Source organism: Oreochromis niloticus, linkage group LG7 (assembly GCF_001858045.2).
Source record: "Oreochromis niloticus isolate F11D_XX linkage group LG7, O_niloticus_UMD_NMBU, whole genome shotgun sequence".
Taxonomy (NCBI): Eukaryota; Metazoa; Chordata; class Actinopteri; order Cichliformes; family Cichlidae; genus Oreochromis; species Oreochromis niloticus.
In genome coordinates, this window is record NC_031972.2 from 4246829 (window position 1) to 4262710 (window position 15882).

The 15882-nt window shown below is 39.8% G+C and overlaps 1 protein-coding gene across 5 annotated transcripts in view; it reads left to right on the forward strand.

The window, feature by feature from the left end:
• ndrg4 (NDRG family member 4) overlaps positions 1-15882 on the forward strand; it is a 62998-nt gene that overhangs the window by 20171 nt on the left and 26945 nt on the right. For 3 of the 5 annotated variants that reach the window (XM_005449275.3, XM_005449277.3, XM_025908749.1), the window contains 2 exons: positions 10409-10499; positions 12848-13006. In XM_005449275.3, coding sequence (XP_005449332.1) covers positions 10409-10499; positions 12848-13006 — 250 coding nt within the window. Of the gene's footprint in view, positions 1-10408; positions 10500-12847; positions 13007-15882 lie in introns of those variants that run through there. The other 2 variants (XM_005449279.3, XM_019360849.2) reach the window with 1 other exon arrangement.

Below are 15882 nucleotides of genomic sequence, written 5' to 3' on the forward strand. Positions count from 1 at the left end.
GACAGCTTAAGTACCTCTGAAGTGCAGTATTGATGATAAATAACTTCTCTAGGATTAGAGTGCTTACAGTTTTTGTCTAATTCTGGTATTCATAGTGACAAATATGCCACTATTATTATATTAACTGCATATGGCTCAAACCCATTTGGACATATTTCTTCTTAGTTTAACAAACTGAAAAACTAAGCGTTGCTTTTCTATAAAGATGAAGGACGATGAAGATGAAATGGTGATAATGAGGCAAAGTGATTACAGAGGAAAAAGGAAGACAGGCAGCTATTCAGTGAGGAAGCAGGACGAAGGGAGGTGTTGTTGTCTGGTCTCTGTTCTCATATTAATGCCCCTCATGGCTCTGTTCCAGTGGCTCCAGAAAGGTCACATTCAGCCATTTAATAAACTAGACAGGAGGGGAAGGAGACAGGGAGGAAGGAGGTAAACAGACATGTGGTCTGGAAGAAGGCTTGACTGACAGTTGTGTGAATGTTGTTTTAAAAGATGTCAGTTTTTAATGTGAAGGCAAGTAGTCAGAGATTCTTCTTCTTCTTTTTTCTTTCCTCGGCACTAATAACACCAAGCAACATGTAACTTTAATGAGCATAAACTCTTTGATATTGCTACTAAAGTCCAAGCTAGCAAAACAAAGATGAGTCTGGGTCTGTGTCAACTAAGGGGGCTTTTTGTTCTTTTGCCTTGAAGCACTAATGACCTCATTTTCAAAGTGTTCCTCTCAAGCACTTGCTAATGCTGGGTTACAAAAGATTTTCCTCCAGGACGTGACGAGTGTAGCTATGTTCCAAAAGTTTAACTTCAGCTGAGAGTCCTGTGGCACAGTGGAAAATAACCTCATTCTGATTTGTCCTTGTCTTCCTCTTTAACTCATATTAGTTGGACTGAGGGCAAGTGAAAAACCGTCCTGTGCCCTGACCCTTCTAAAGTTGAAATTGGATGCCGTGTCCTACAGCCTAAAGAGATACTCAGGCTATATGTTTTCTTTTCAATTCCAAACTTTATAGGGAAGAGATATTTTTAACTGCTGGTTCTGTTTTTATTAATCTAAAGAAAACATTGGGGTGAACTAAGCTGCACATTTTGTAGTCCGCCTTAATGATACTGTAGTTTCAATGCGGGACATCGCATGTTAAGGTTTCCACTGTTAGTGCAGTCATGGATCATGAGTTTATTATCTACACCTGCTTTCAGTTTGAGGTTCATGTTAAATCTCTTTCCATTGTGAATTTTTTAAAATTTCCACCAAAACTTTTAGTAATTAATCTATATTTGAACTTTCTATTTGAATAGTCATCGACTGAATAAGACGGCTTGCAAGTTTGGCATAGAACGTGTTGGGAATGCTCTGTTTAAACCCCTTTGAATGCTGGTGCTCTGAGTACACCTACCTACATTAGGAAAAAAAGAGTCCAAAACAACAAAACTACATAGTTCAAAATTAATTAAACTATAATAAAATTTATATGGCTCGTCTCTATACAGTGATATTTGTTCCTCTATCAAGTTTTGACCTGCTAGCATCTTTGCTATGGGAACAACGTGACTTAAGTGGCTAGCACATTTTTGTTTTTTAGTAATATTAGATGTTGTTGCAAGAGACTGAAACAAGAATTCTGACTTTAAAAGGCTGATGTGCAGCAGCGTATTTCTCTCAAAAAGTTCACCCATTTCTCTACATGGTCATATCACTAAAGGTCAACTTCTCTTTTCTTTTACCAGCTCATGTCACTTACCTAACAATTACTCCAGGCCTTTTTCATCAGTTCTTAAATCTTCATTAACTCCATCCCTTAAATATGAAAGAATTCATCATAATGTCTGTATACAACAGAGAGCATTGAATAAAAAAAAGGAAAAAAAAATCAAAAACCTCAAAATAACATATTGTCTATAGTTAACAACTTAGGATTCTAGGGTGAACTCAGTCAGCTAACTTAGTGAAATAGCCTCGCTAGCTTATTAGCTGTTAGCGGTACCAGTGAATGGGAGTTATTTTACTGAAATTTACTAAAATGGCTTGGAAAAAAGAGAAATATAAAGAAAATGAAAATATTGTCATACAGACAATGCTGGTAACGGTCAACAGTGATGAATACAGAATCACCTTACGTCCACTGTTTCTGGGTTTTCCGTGAGATTTCAATCCCACCTGCTCACATTTCAAAATTAAACAACTGGAGACAAGTGGACATTTTACTTTTACTACAGACTAATAGCATTTTTGTTTGGGTACAAATTAACCCCAACAATCAAAATCTTCCAAAGATAATTCATAATGCTATATAATTTAAATTTAAAAAAATATGTTTTGAAGTATCATGTTGTTAATGTCCAAAATAGTAGAAGCTGACCAAAAATAATAAGCTGAACTAACTCAAATGGAAGAAAATGTTAGATGAACTTCAGCTATTTGAGTTAGCAGGACTGTTTTTAAAAAATGTGAACTTTATTACTTGTTTAAGTACTTACTTGAGTAAGTACTTAAAGAATCTCATCATGCCAACATATTTACATCTAAAAATAAAAAAGTTTGCTTAACGTATTTTGATTGTATCATGTGCAATAGTTTACAATGAAAGCGTCACTGTTTTGAATTAATTACTTTTTATTGGGTGAACACCAGTGTTGGGTAAGTTACTTTAAATTAGTAACTTAGTTACATTACTAGTTACTTCTCTAAAAAAGTAACTCAGTTACTTCAAGTTACTCGTTACTTTCAAAGTAACTAGTTACTAGGGAAAGTAACTTTGGTTTTACTCAGAATTCTCTTGTTAATGTGTTGCTTCTGTAACTGGATACCCAGCGAGATTGCCAGTCTTCTAGCTTGCTTACTTGCCACAAGTGCACTGTGCCACCTACCAATAGAAAGGAAAAAATAATGTGCACATTTCCATGAGAGAAATCCCACGCCTGGACCGTCGTTGACCGCCGCCATGATTCTAGCCTGCTTTTTACATCCAACACAAAAACTGCAGTCGTGGTGCTTTTGATTGTACTCAGAACTTGGAAATTCTGCCTTCTGAATAGGAAGATGTAGGTAACACCAGACTGCAGATGAGCTGCATACAGAGCTGGACTGGGACAAAACAATCGTCCCGGGCATTTTGACTAGAGACCGGCCCGCCATTATAGGAAAAATCATAAAGCCTTTGAATGAAAATAAACACTGTTGTGACAGTGATGTACACTGTTCTGATGGTATATATGTATCAATCTATCAATTGTTTGTTGTAAGACTCGGATAATTATTTTTTTAAAAGCGAGACATTTTAAATGCGAATAAGAATGAAAAGTATTTCCTTGTGCCCCCCTTTCCCTGTTAATGCCCTACCTGGCCCCCTGGCAACACTTTGCTAGACCCGCCCCTGCACAGTTACCAGCTGTCAGCTACGTAGAAAAGGATGCTGGTGTTATTTGTCTCTCAGAAACAGTTCATAACTTCCCTTCAACTCATTCATGTCACCTAAAAGGTAAACCTGTTTCTCCATCACCTGTTCAGCTCTGATGATTCAGTAAGGACATCTCCTGGTTTCATCTGCATGTTTCCCTCTCACCAGATAACCAAACCGATATCATGACCAGCAGCTTTACAGCTGTGGCTCCAGCAAACATCAGCTGATACTAGAAATTAATATTAAATAAATTCTAACAACAGCTGATCAAGCTTAAACGTGCTGCTGTTGTTTAACGCGACATCCGCTGGTTTCCTCTTTCTGGCGCAAAGTGGGCGATAAATAAACAAGAGAGAAAAGCCGATCAGCTGATCATTGATCAGTTTCGTGATTGAAGTATAAACGGGAGAGGAGAGAATGAGAGAAGAAGAGGCAGCTGTGCAGCTTCAGCTTTGTGTCTTTTTCATTGTAGCTGAAGTCCGGGACAAACTGTGTTCCTTTTCACCTCAGTACGAAACGCGTAATATTTTCTCTGAATACCAGACGATTCTGTTTTTTAGGGGACGGTTGGCAACTCTAATAATTAACCGTATGAACAAAATAAAGTTCAACATCAGTAACATAGCACCCACACAGCTGTATAGAAACTCCGCCATGCTAGCTAGCACGCAGTACGAAAATGTCAGCATACCGAAAATAAACTCCACCTAAACTTGGTTTATATCTGACTCCGATAGACTGCAGGTCATAACTTCTTACCTGAAGTTCAGTTCACCTGACACGCGGACCGGCGGCCGCTTCGGGTCTCTCCTCTTGCCTCCCTTTTCCTTCATCCACCTGCTGGCCTCCACCACTTGCTAATGTTATTGAATCTGTGGAAGCTCCGCGATATCCACCACACGAAGTAACGAGTAACGAGCCTATCTAAATCCCAGTAACGAGTAACGCGTTCCTGGTTTTGGCATAATAACTAGTTACCGTGCTCGTTACCACAATAATAACGTAGTTACTGTAACGCGTTACTTAATAACGCGTTAGTCCCAACACTGGTGAACACATATAGATCTAGTTGATCTGAATATTCTTCGATTCAAATACAACGAACAAGGAATCATTTAATAACCATAAACATGATATATATTTATAGTAATCAAGCATTTTTATATCTAAGTAATCAAACAAGTGCCTTAGTTGACTTTTTCGAGTGTAGGGATACACGGGGAGTGTGCACAGGTAACAGGAAACAGGATGAAGCAGCAAAGAACTACGCAGGGGACAAGCGCTATAAACACACACAAGGTAATTGGGAAGATGGGAAACACCAGGGAACACAGCTGTAACTAATCAACAAAACTAGACAGGGACGGTAAAACTAAAGGTGTGTCCAAATTCATGGGCTGCATCCTCCTGAGGACCCGGCCTTCGCGGTCTACCTGGGCCAGGTCCTCAGAAGGTCGGGTAGGCCGGAAGTAAACGGCTGTGAAATGGGACGGTCTAGCCTTCAGATTAACGTCACCGCTGTCTTGGTGGAGTTTAATAAACTCAGCCGTCTGCTCCTTGCTATCTAAAATATAACAGGACACTGGAGTAAATTCTCGACCATCTCACTGTTTAATCAGTTTTCTGTTTGACGTTTATTCAGCTGTGTGAAAACCAAGGAGGAACCCACCCGAGGGATTTTATCTAATCTAATCTAATAACTTTAATCTCACCAAAACCGATTTACTCACAAACAAATAAAACACTGAAAAAAGCCAAACAATAACATTTTTAGGTTGTCTAAGTGACTTATATATCACGTTTAACCTGAGTAGTGAAAGACTGCGGTGATCTGAAAATGATGTGCCGGGAGTTCGCCATTCTCACCGGCTCTAGTGACCCTCGACCTGCCGGTTAGCTATCGAGCGGGTGGGTAACAGACGTCTCCGAAAACGTCGAAGCACTTTTGCAAATATGTGATGTCTTGATAAATCGAGCAGATATTTGAAGTTTACACAGCTACATTCTTGCCTGAAAATATGTTAAAAGTTTATTTTGTGACCGAGAAAGAGTAATAAGAGTAATTTTAAAACTTAGTAGCGGCCGCCATTGCCGGAAACTGGAAATCGGCTGGGCCACGCTATGAATTCTGGAATATGGTGGGCGACGAAGGACACACCCGACCCATCCTTCAAATTCAGGGAAAAGAAGGACGCATTTGTTGGCTGCATTTGGAGGAGTCTACGAATTTGGACAGCCTTTGTCGCGTCGCAGTGACGTAATCGCCCTACAAATGCGGCTTAAGGAGGATGCAGGCAATGAATTTGGACACCCCATAAATACCAAACATACAAGAAAGGGCTTACCAAAATAAAACAGGAAATAAGTAAATAGGGGAAATCACTGATCGAGACTTTTACAGTGGAAGGGGAACAGCAGGGAGGAAGAGTAAACTGAAAGAAGGAATACCAAAAACATAACAGTAACTGGAACAAAAGCAGAAAAACACAATAACTAAGAAACAAACTGAGGATAACCTTCAGTCAGTTGAACTTAATCGTTCAACACACAAAATACTGTGTTAGACACCCAAAACTATAACATACATACATAATTCTAGTTTTTAGAGTCAACAAACATTAAAAAAATTGACTTTTGATTCTATACATGAAGTTTTTAGGTCCCAGTGACTTCCTATATATACCGTGCATGCAACACATGCCCAGCACTAAGTGACAGACTCAGTAAACTGACGTAGGCATTCAGCTGTGGAGCATTTAGTTGAGCACCAGACACAAAGGCTGCAGTCTACTCTGTGCTCAGAAAGTCACCTTCTGTCACTGCCACTAGCACAGACAGAGCAAGTCATATATTTGTTTTGACTGGTGGAGCTTTGCTTAAAAAACGCTGCTGCGATGATGTGTTTTATTTCCTAGGGTGGAAGATTCTTTCCTTGTTAAGTAGTAGCTCTGACATTGTAAGGTCACACACACCCACACAAACACACACTTCATCAGCGTCTGGGAGCAAGTGTAAGTGGCATCTGGGCTTTGTCTCTTTAAGGGTGTTGGATAAAACGCAGAGATTATGCTGCATGACTGCCAGAGAGAGGAGAGAGGCTGCAGTAGAGGACAAAAGAGGCTGGAGAGAACGAAAAATGAGACAGAAGGGATCAGACGCAGAGATGATGATGTCACTGTCAGGGTGGTGCTGAAGGGGATTTATCCAAATCTCATTAAACATTTTGCATATTTCATATAGTTTTGGTTTTCTGTTATATTTTCAGTATTTATTGCTTTGATATTTAATCGATTCATGTAACTGAAATTTGAGAAAATTTGAAAAGGAAAATGTCAAATAACACCTGCTGCACATCTATCACTGAAAATATTAGGAGTTGGTTTAAAAGTTAGCTGGTGACCAATACCTGCAGCTTTGTAGGGTCACCTACAGAATCCATAGGTGCTTCACCAAAGCCTGAAAGTGGTTAGCATTCACAGATAGCAACACAGTGGCAATGTAATTACAGTGATCAAATCCTGGCTGGGGCCTTTCCTTTGTTGCTCTTTGCCTGCGTGGGCTCTGGCTTTCTACTGCAGTCCAAAGATGTGCATGTTAGCCTAATTGGTGATGAAACTGGCCATAAATGTGAGGCAGAGAAAGTGCTTGAAGTGTATAGAGGGAAGTACTTCTTGAAATCAAACTCTGTAAAACAATTCTGTCAGCCGTGCATGCAGCTGATTTGGGCTGATGGTTACCAGTGAAGGGCCTTGCATCTCCTCAGTTTGTCTTGATAGTGCTATTTAATGTAAAATAAATGCAACAAAGCCTGCCAGTGCTGAGGCCTGCAGTCTCAGCTAAATTAGCCCTGAGCCCTTTGAGCGTGGGCATGTTCGTGCTCCTCTGTGTTTCACTGTTGGTGGACTGATGTCAACATCTAGCACTGTTAATCTTCTGATGCTGGCTGAGCCCTCTCGCGGGGTGTGTTCATGTGTCAGTGTCTGTTGGCTTCCTTGTGTGTAACTACGTGCTGTGGCCGCGTTGTAAAGCACAATAAGCCTGCTTGATCAGACCTTCACGTAGCCCCGTTTTTCTTGCAGCGTGTGCACTCCCAAGCTCCACTTTTAAAAGAGGAATCGCGGTCAGTAAGCATCTATGTACACTCCAATTGTGAATGCATATTTGTTGCTTTGCAAAGTATGAACATTACAGTGATGATCATACTTTTCGTCTTTATTCCTCTCCATTTTGTTTTTTACTCCTCGGGGACTGACGTATAGTTTAAAATTGTGTAGAACCAGTAGCGGTTTTTGATACGGGCGACATGGGCGGACGCCCGGGGCGGCATCGTGGTGGGGGGCGGCATCACGGGCATCGGCAAAAAAAACCCAAAACAAAACAAAAAATTGCTCGTACTCATGCTGCCCCGACATCAGCCAGCGCATATTGGGAATGGCATAGGCACCGATCGGTTTTCTATCGCCCATTTGCTGGGAGTAAGGGCGCCCTCCGTTTGCGGCACAGGGAGGAGAGGGCGGAGCGGCGGGGGATTCTCTGGCTGGCTGGAGCAGCTTCTAATAACCAACTCGCAAAATAAAACAAAATAAAAACAAACCAACAAACACGAAAACACCAGACATAATGATACAGACTTATAATTTGCACCGATGTTTTTTCGAAATTCTATACGCGAAAAGTGAGTGAGAGCCCTCGGTGCGCCTGCTCGCTGCTGAAGTCAAAGTAAACTTTATTGTCATCTCCGCTACATACAGTCCAGTAGACGACGAGGCTGCAGTTACTGCGGTGCAAGTAAACAAACAATAAATATAAGAAGAGTAAGAAAATAAATATACACTTTAGGACTCGGGGTAAAGGGATCAATAACAATTTAAAATTTATAATTTACAGTTTGATGATTTAAAGTCTCACACACAATCTGTCGAAAGGGGAGGAGAGCCCTGCTGCTTCCAAATAGAGCACATTTCATTCATAATGTTGTAAATCCAAGCCCATTATGTATTCATGATTTGAATCGTGGGTTGTGTGAAATCCCAGAAATAAACCCTAGACAAAGCGAATCTGTGAACTAAGGTGTAGGTCTATTAGGTTATGTTGTGGTGATCCTCGAGTTGGGGGATTTGTACTGGAGTGCAAAATTAAAACCAATGGAAGATGGACAAGAAAAGGTCAAAGCCATCAGGTGCTCAGTTTAGAAAAATAGAAAAGAAGAGGAGGAGAAACGAACAAATGATACAGGTAAGCAGATGTGTCATTGGATAATGGCAGGTCATCCTGAAACAATCAGAATCAGAATACTTTATTAATCCCTAAGGAAATAATGTGGGTTACAGTTGCTCCAAGAAGAAATGGTAAAAATAGTAACAGTAACAGACTAAACTCCAAACAATACATTATGTTACAGATTTTAATATTAATTATTGTCAATTGTTGATTTGTCCTGTTCTCGTTGTATGACAAATTATGATGGCTGTTTGGTAGCCGTTTGCATACAATGCATACTCTCTCTCTCTTCATATGTGTGTGTGTGTGTGTCTCTGGCGAAATTCAGTATGGTTCGGGGGGGGGTAGGACCGCCACTGTGTAGAACCACACACTGTATGTAAAAGATGGACATAGCGTCTGTGCTTTAGCCCATATTTTTTATGGTGTGTGTATTTTTAAACCTCAGTGTTGGTATTTTGGAGCCAGCATTAGCCATATTTGAACAAGAGCATGGAATGCTATCTTACCTGCTAACTACCTCATTTGCTAATTCTTGGATGGGTTGTACCACACGGGAGATCATACTGAAAGATAATCCCATTAAATCTCTAGTGAAAGCACCAAACCTGTTAGAGAAGAGTTGACGTATATTTGGCTGCTATATTTTCTAGTGTTTATGTGTTTACAGTAGCGTTTAAATACAGCATGGTTTTTTTATTCAATATAAAGAGTTGGTGTAATCATAGTGACACCACCCACTGGTTTTGAACAAGAAGCTTCAACATTAACATTTTGGTTGGTAGCATATTGTGCTTTCAAATCCAGAAGTCACATTATATGGATGAAAGGGTGAAGTTTGATGTTACCAGCTAATGATAGCTAGCTTGGTTAGCTAGCTGCATTCATAAAACGTACATGTAAATTGCAAAGACACACAGTATTGGCTAATTAGTGCTAAATAAAGAGCTAACAAAATACTAGAATTAAACTCAAAATTGGAGCATAAGCTTTTTGGATGGTATGTACTGCATAACAGACCATAATATTAGTCAGCTAGTCTATAATGCATGCTCCAAAAGCTACCAACAATGTACACGCAAGCATTTACAGAAGTGTACATTGACGTTTAAGATAAAGCATCACTTGAAATTTAGGGCTCAGGTTTAACATGAAATGCATTCATAGAGTCTTTTTTTGTTTTACTGTGCTCTTGAATTAATTTTTGGATAAAACTGCCATGTTTTACCCTTTTGCTTCACCCCATATCACAAAAAGTGAAGGCAAAAATATGCATTTACAAATGTCTCCAGTGGATCAACTGACTCACTGTGGGGGATTTCACATGTTCTTACCTTTGCTCTTAGACATTTCTCCCAGGCTTTTTCAAATTCTGGTCATTACTGTGCTCTAGATTCTCTCCCCCACTGTATATGTAAATTTTGTCTCTATGTTTCCAAAAAGTGATAGAAATACATTTTTCATTGCTGCTAAATTTTTCAAAGGATGGTTTGTAGCAAAGCTATTTTGCATCATGATTCAGTCTCTGTTTCCAATCAGCTCTTCATCTGTGAGCAGCTCCGTTCATTCCAGGTCAGCAGAAACATTTAATCAGCGATTCGATTCCTCCCAGATTTCTGAAATTATCCGGTGAAGGACATCACTGCTGCCGTCTTCTCACAGAGATGCGAATGATTGTTTTATTTTAACTATTGTTTTAAGGTCAGCTCCACAGCGTGCTCTGTGTGATGAAATGCGAGCGTAACCTTAGATGTGTCTTTTTCTGCGTGTTGCCATGGTGATTGCAGGTTGCTGTCCAGGATGGCGGGGATGAAGGAGCAGCAGTTCACGGAGGAGAAGCCCCTGCTGCCGGAGCAGAGAGGAGTGGACTCAGACATGGTTAGTCGACCTGGTTATTTACCGTGCGTTCTCTTTGTTGCCATTAACCTTCCTGTCTTGTAGCTGATTAGCGTGCGCAGGACGACGTCCTCAGAAACTCTTGGCATATTATAACGGAGATGTTTGTGCTCATTAGCTGTGATGACTTATAATTAGACAATGAGCTTGTTTACCAGTGGAGGAGGAAACTAATGAACTCCATCCAACCATGACTCTTTGATAGCAGCACTGTGAGAAGATGAAAGCTCATTTAAGAGGAGGGAAAGCGAGAGAGAGGGAGCGGTGCAGGACATAGAGTGAAAAACAGCGAATAGGCAGTAGGCGGTTACACAAGAGCGAACCACTTATTCCAGTCCACTTATCCATTAAATAAGCAACAGGTACAAGTTGTGGCTGAGTCAGGGGCTCTTGAATGCCTCTCATTGCAGTAATGATAAAAATGGTATAGACAATACCAAATGGAAAAGTGACTTGAAGAGGCAAGATATGAGCAATTTCCTGGTGAAGTGACTTGGTGATTGTTCCCCTACAAAACTGTGTTAATGGAGAAGAAAGAAAAGAGATTAAGGATGCTTGAGCCAATACAGCTGAGCAGGCAAGTTCAGAGAAAGAAAATTGATTGCGCACCCTGAATGGGCAGAGCTGTTGTTATCATCATAGATACAAATTGGCAACAACATCAATCAAACCCAGAAGAGCACGAAAACAAGCATAAATACATGTGGACAAGTCCTGTGCTTCAGACAGGCCTCTTATTTGTGCTGGAGGAATCAGAGAGGCAGCAAATAAAGCCACATTAGGCGTGACTCACTTTACCAGTGCGTCAGAAATAAGACATCCAGTATATAGAGTAGGTCTTTTTTTGTCTCAGTAGCTTATTCGAAGGAGCACAACATGCCACGCATCAATATGAACGACTAATTCTGCCATTGATCAGCTAAAGGTCGTTAGCCCTGCTCATTACGACTCTCTGCTTGTAAATAACTGAGCCATCGATCAAGCTACATGTCTGCACGACTCGAGTTATCGTTCAGTCGAAGAGCACTTCACCCCAGACACACTCGCACTTTTATCCCCCCCACCAGTTCTTTCAAAGTCTGTTGCTCCGGTGTTGTGCAGTAGCGTGTTAGTGACCTTTAAGAGCAGTTACTGAGTGATTACCTTCTGGAACAAAACACTGGTGAACTCGTCGCAAGGCATGTTGGACTAATGCTGCATTCAGTTCATATGGAGACAGCGGAGACGTCCTGAAATCCAGCGAAACAGAAACTGTAAAATTTTCATGTGTCTCAGCTTTTAAAACTAGAAATAAGCTAACAGCAGTGCATTTAAATGGTAGAAAAAACTGAGTAGGTTCTTTAGCTAATATGTCCCTATAGTGAAGCACGGTGGTGGCAGCATTATGCTATTCGAGTGCTTTCTTTTTCCCAGTTTAATATAATATTGCTGCAACACGAATAACTACAAAAAAGGAAAAAACAATGCAGCTGTTGTGTCACAGTAAAAGCCTTTTAAGAAATAAAAGGTTTTTATACACTAACTTACTAGTGCTTGAAATTTCAGTTAGTTTAGATTTTAGTACTAAGGCTAAAAGGACATTCCACAAAATGTCTTATTATAGTCATATAACCTGTAATAATAATTCATTCTTAACATGACATCTAGTATGTCTCAAAGCTGAGACACACTTTTCCACTCTGAAGCCTCCCGTGTGATATGAATCCAGCATGGTCCTGGTTTTGAGTTGCATGTGGACAGTCTACTCCAGCAGGTCTCTGCCCACAACCTGTTCCTCCGTTCCAATAAAAGGAAGGCCACAGATCTTCAGCCTGACCTTTTGTGATGACACTGGAACAGAAACGAAGCAATCAAGTTACGCAAGAAATCTCCTTCCTTGGACATTTAAAGGCTCGAGCAGGCGTGTCAAACTCATTATTTTTCACTGGCCTGATTTGCAGCCCAATAGTTAGTCACAATATAAATGCCGGTTCATTCTTTGATTTAAAGTAAGTAATATTAATCAACTCAGTCTTAGTAGAGAAGTACAAGTTTCATCCGAAAATGTCCAAATCACATAGATAGTCTGAGTTGTGGGATTTTTTTTCCCACATTCACTTTAGGGTTTACAGTTCTTACCCATCGAGGGACAAAAACATGCAGCGTATATGAAATTAGATCAGGCCTGTGAACCTTATGTTTGATGTTTGACACCCCTGGAGCTCATTTCTAAGCACATTAGAAATAAACCATGAATGATTAGCATGTTTTCATGTTGACTGTATGTTGCTGCTATGACTTCCCCAGATGTTTCCCAGTAACCACCTTGTTATGCTTGTTTCACAACACAGCAGGATAAAGGAGAGGAGGCATCAGGGGGGCTCCAGGGCCCCACCGCCCCCGCGCCTCTTAACAACCCCCCTCCCCCCAGTCGCTCCACTCACCGCTGGCATGTCTTCGCACGGCACTGGCTCCGCCAGACCCGCCGTCGGACCAGCGGGGTCCTCCCGGTAACTACCATAACAAGTAGAAACATCTGATCACTAGTACATTGATTCAAACACACACCAGACTAGACACTAAAGTAGCTGTTTAATATTCTAAGGTGGATGACAAAGTCAGGAGCAATTATGGTAAAAATAACAACAAAAAAAACAGTTAAAGTTCAGTGTAGAAAATCTCACTTAAGTAATAAGATCAGTAAATTGTTCACAATATTTAGTTTTAAATTCAAAAATCATTTTAACTTAACACAAAACTGCATAAGTAAAGGCATATGTAAATATATTTGCTATTTTTGTCACCAGTAATTATGGTTATGATATTTTTTTAAAACATAATTCAGGTAACATAAATTGTGTTAAATTGTCATTTTCAGTAAGAAGAACGTAGCATTTACTATCAGTATTAGCATGACAGTAGCTAGCATGACAGTTGTAGTGACACATTGTAAACTTCTTGTCAGATTCAGAGTTAAACTCTATAAACAAACAAAAACTACGTCCAGTGACGGAGCATCAGTTTTTTCTCTTTCACCAAATGAATAAACAATAAATCTGAAGCTTTGTTGCCATATGTAGCTGGTTATATCACATAAAAATATCAGCTAAATAAAAAATCATATTACAAGAAAAAAGTAAAAAATGTGTCAAGAAAACCAACCGACCCGAAAGCTAATAACCACAGCTTAGCAAATTACCCTTTAACTCTGGTCAAATGTATTTTTTATAACTTCCAGTTTTATTTTTCAGTGTTTTATTCTTAAATATTAAATATTTTAAATGTGTTAACAGCTGCAGAAGACACATGTTTGGTTTGTAGCGCATTTTTCATTCATACTTCAAATACTTTCACAATAAAATCCCCATATCTTACTCTTATATAATCTATAAAACCACTTGAGCAGCATTGCAACACACAAACCGGTGAATAGCCTACTATCTTGTAGAGTATTACTTACGCTACTTTATACTTGTTGCCTCAATGAGAACATTGTTTCACCTCTCGGTTCTTTGTAGCACCTCTAAGATCAGACTTTATCACTTTATCATTCCTCAGATCTTTCTCTACCTAATTAATTATACGTAGTGCTGCATTTAAACAAAGATATCTGGTGGGGAAGAAAAGAAAACCCCTAAAAAGTAGGGCAAACATTCATAAACCAGCTACTGACAGCGTGTCAGAGATGCCAGCTAAGAAACACAACATCTCGACAACAGCGTCACTATGCAGCCTTACAGAGTACACAGTCTGTGGGGATCATCTGCAGTAAAGGAGGCCTTACACCATCTCTAAGAGTTCATCCCTATTGGTTTCCATGAGCAGTGTGTTTGTGGTCTTCCTTTTCCCTGAACTGAGATGCAGCACATCCCCTACTCTGCTGGGGATGGGAGTAATAAGAAAGAGAAGAGTGCCACCTGCTGGTCCGACCACCGTACTATCATCACTAACATTTTCCATCTGAGAGCAATGCATGAAATCTGCGGGGACTGAAGTTGCCCTTTACGCTGCATATTTCTGTGTCACCCTCACACCTTCACCTTCTAACCACACAGTTAGCTCATTCTGTTCTGCTGGGCAGCTTCAGGTCTCGCTGTTTTTAGTGACATCTTTCTTTCTTTTTAGGTGTGTCCCTGATCTGACTCTGAGTGCCACTCCTTTCCTTTTTTCAGTATCCATTGCTAATTACTTAAACTTCTATCATCCCTTATTCCAGCACTTTTCCTTTTGACTATGCATATGTGCAGATTCCATTTTAATGTTGTCATATTTTCTTTCAGAAATGTTTCCAGAATCCCTCATATAAACTCACAAACTAAGACTCAAACTGTGCATGTTTAACAATGAAGCAGTGTGAAGACCATCTGTGTGATGTTCTGATTGGTGTCTAACCTCATGTGCATGCACTCATTTTTTTTTAATACCGGATTTCCAGATGTTCCTGCTCTGCTTTAAGCTTTCCAAAAGCAGCAGAGCAAGAATAAATGATAACACAAAATAACACAGGTTAGGACGGGTGACGTCACCGTTGTCATGACAAATGGCAACCAAAACATTTTAAATGTTACTCCTAATCATGTGTTATTTTATCATACATTAGGATGCATTTATTTATGACAGAAAAGAAAAAGCTTTATATAAATACATCTGCTCTCAAACGATGGGCTCACTGTGTTTATTTGTGTCTTGAAACAAACATCAGTTTAGCTGAGCACTGAAACGTGATGAACTGCGTGAGACGGTGGGACTTTGTCAAAACTTGATAGGTTAAAGGTTAAAACTGTTATCAGTGCACACGTGTGATACTAATTACATCATTATGAAATTTTAAAATTCCTTAATAAATAACTAAAAAATGTACATTTAAATAGGTATTTTCTTTCTGATATAACATGCTTTCCAGTTAATATGTAACTAACTTTTTAGTTGTTTTTAAAAGATTTTATATAAATTTGAATTGATTTAATGGAGATGTTACACCTCTAGATTGGACGCTGCCACTGGAGGTAGGTCAGACATGACTAGGACCCCACCTGGATGCTTCCTAGGTGAGGTGTTTAGGGATTGGGAGGAGATTCTGGGGCAGACCTAACACATGCTGAGGGCTGAGGGTGGGACAAGCTCTGCTTAGGTCGCTGCCTCTACGGCCCAGACCCCAATAAACACCAAAAAATAGATTTTCATACATTACTTTTATGGGGCAGGATCAGTAGTTGTTGGGTGGTCCATTAAAACCACGGTTTCACTGTAATATCAAAAATAATGTCTGTTTTTATGGACATATTTACTTAATTTAATCAGTTCACATACCATCATAATAGCATTTTAACGTTTTCGAACGTTAACACAATGTTAATTAACATTTACAGTAAGTTTAATTACAAAC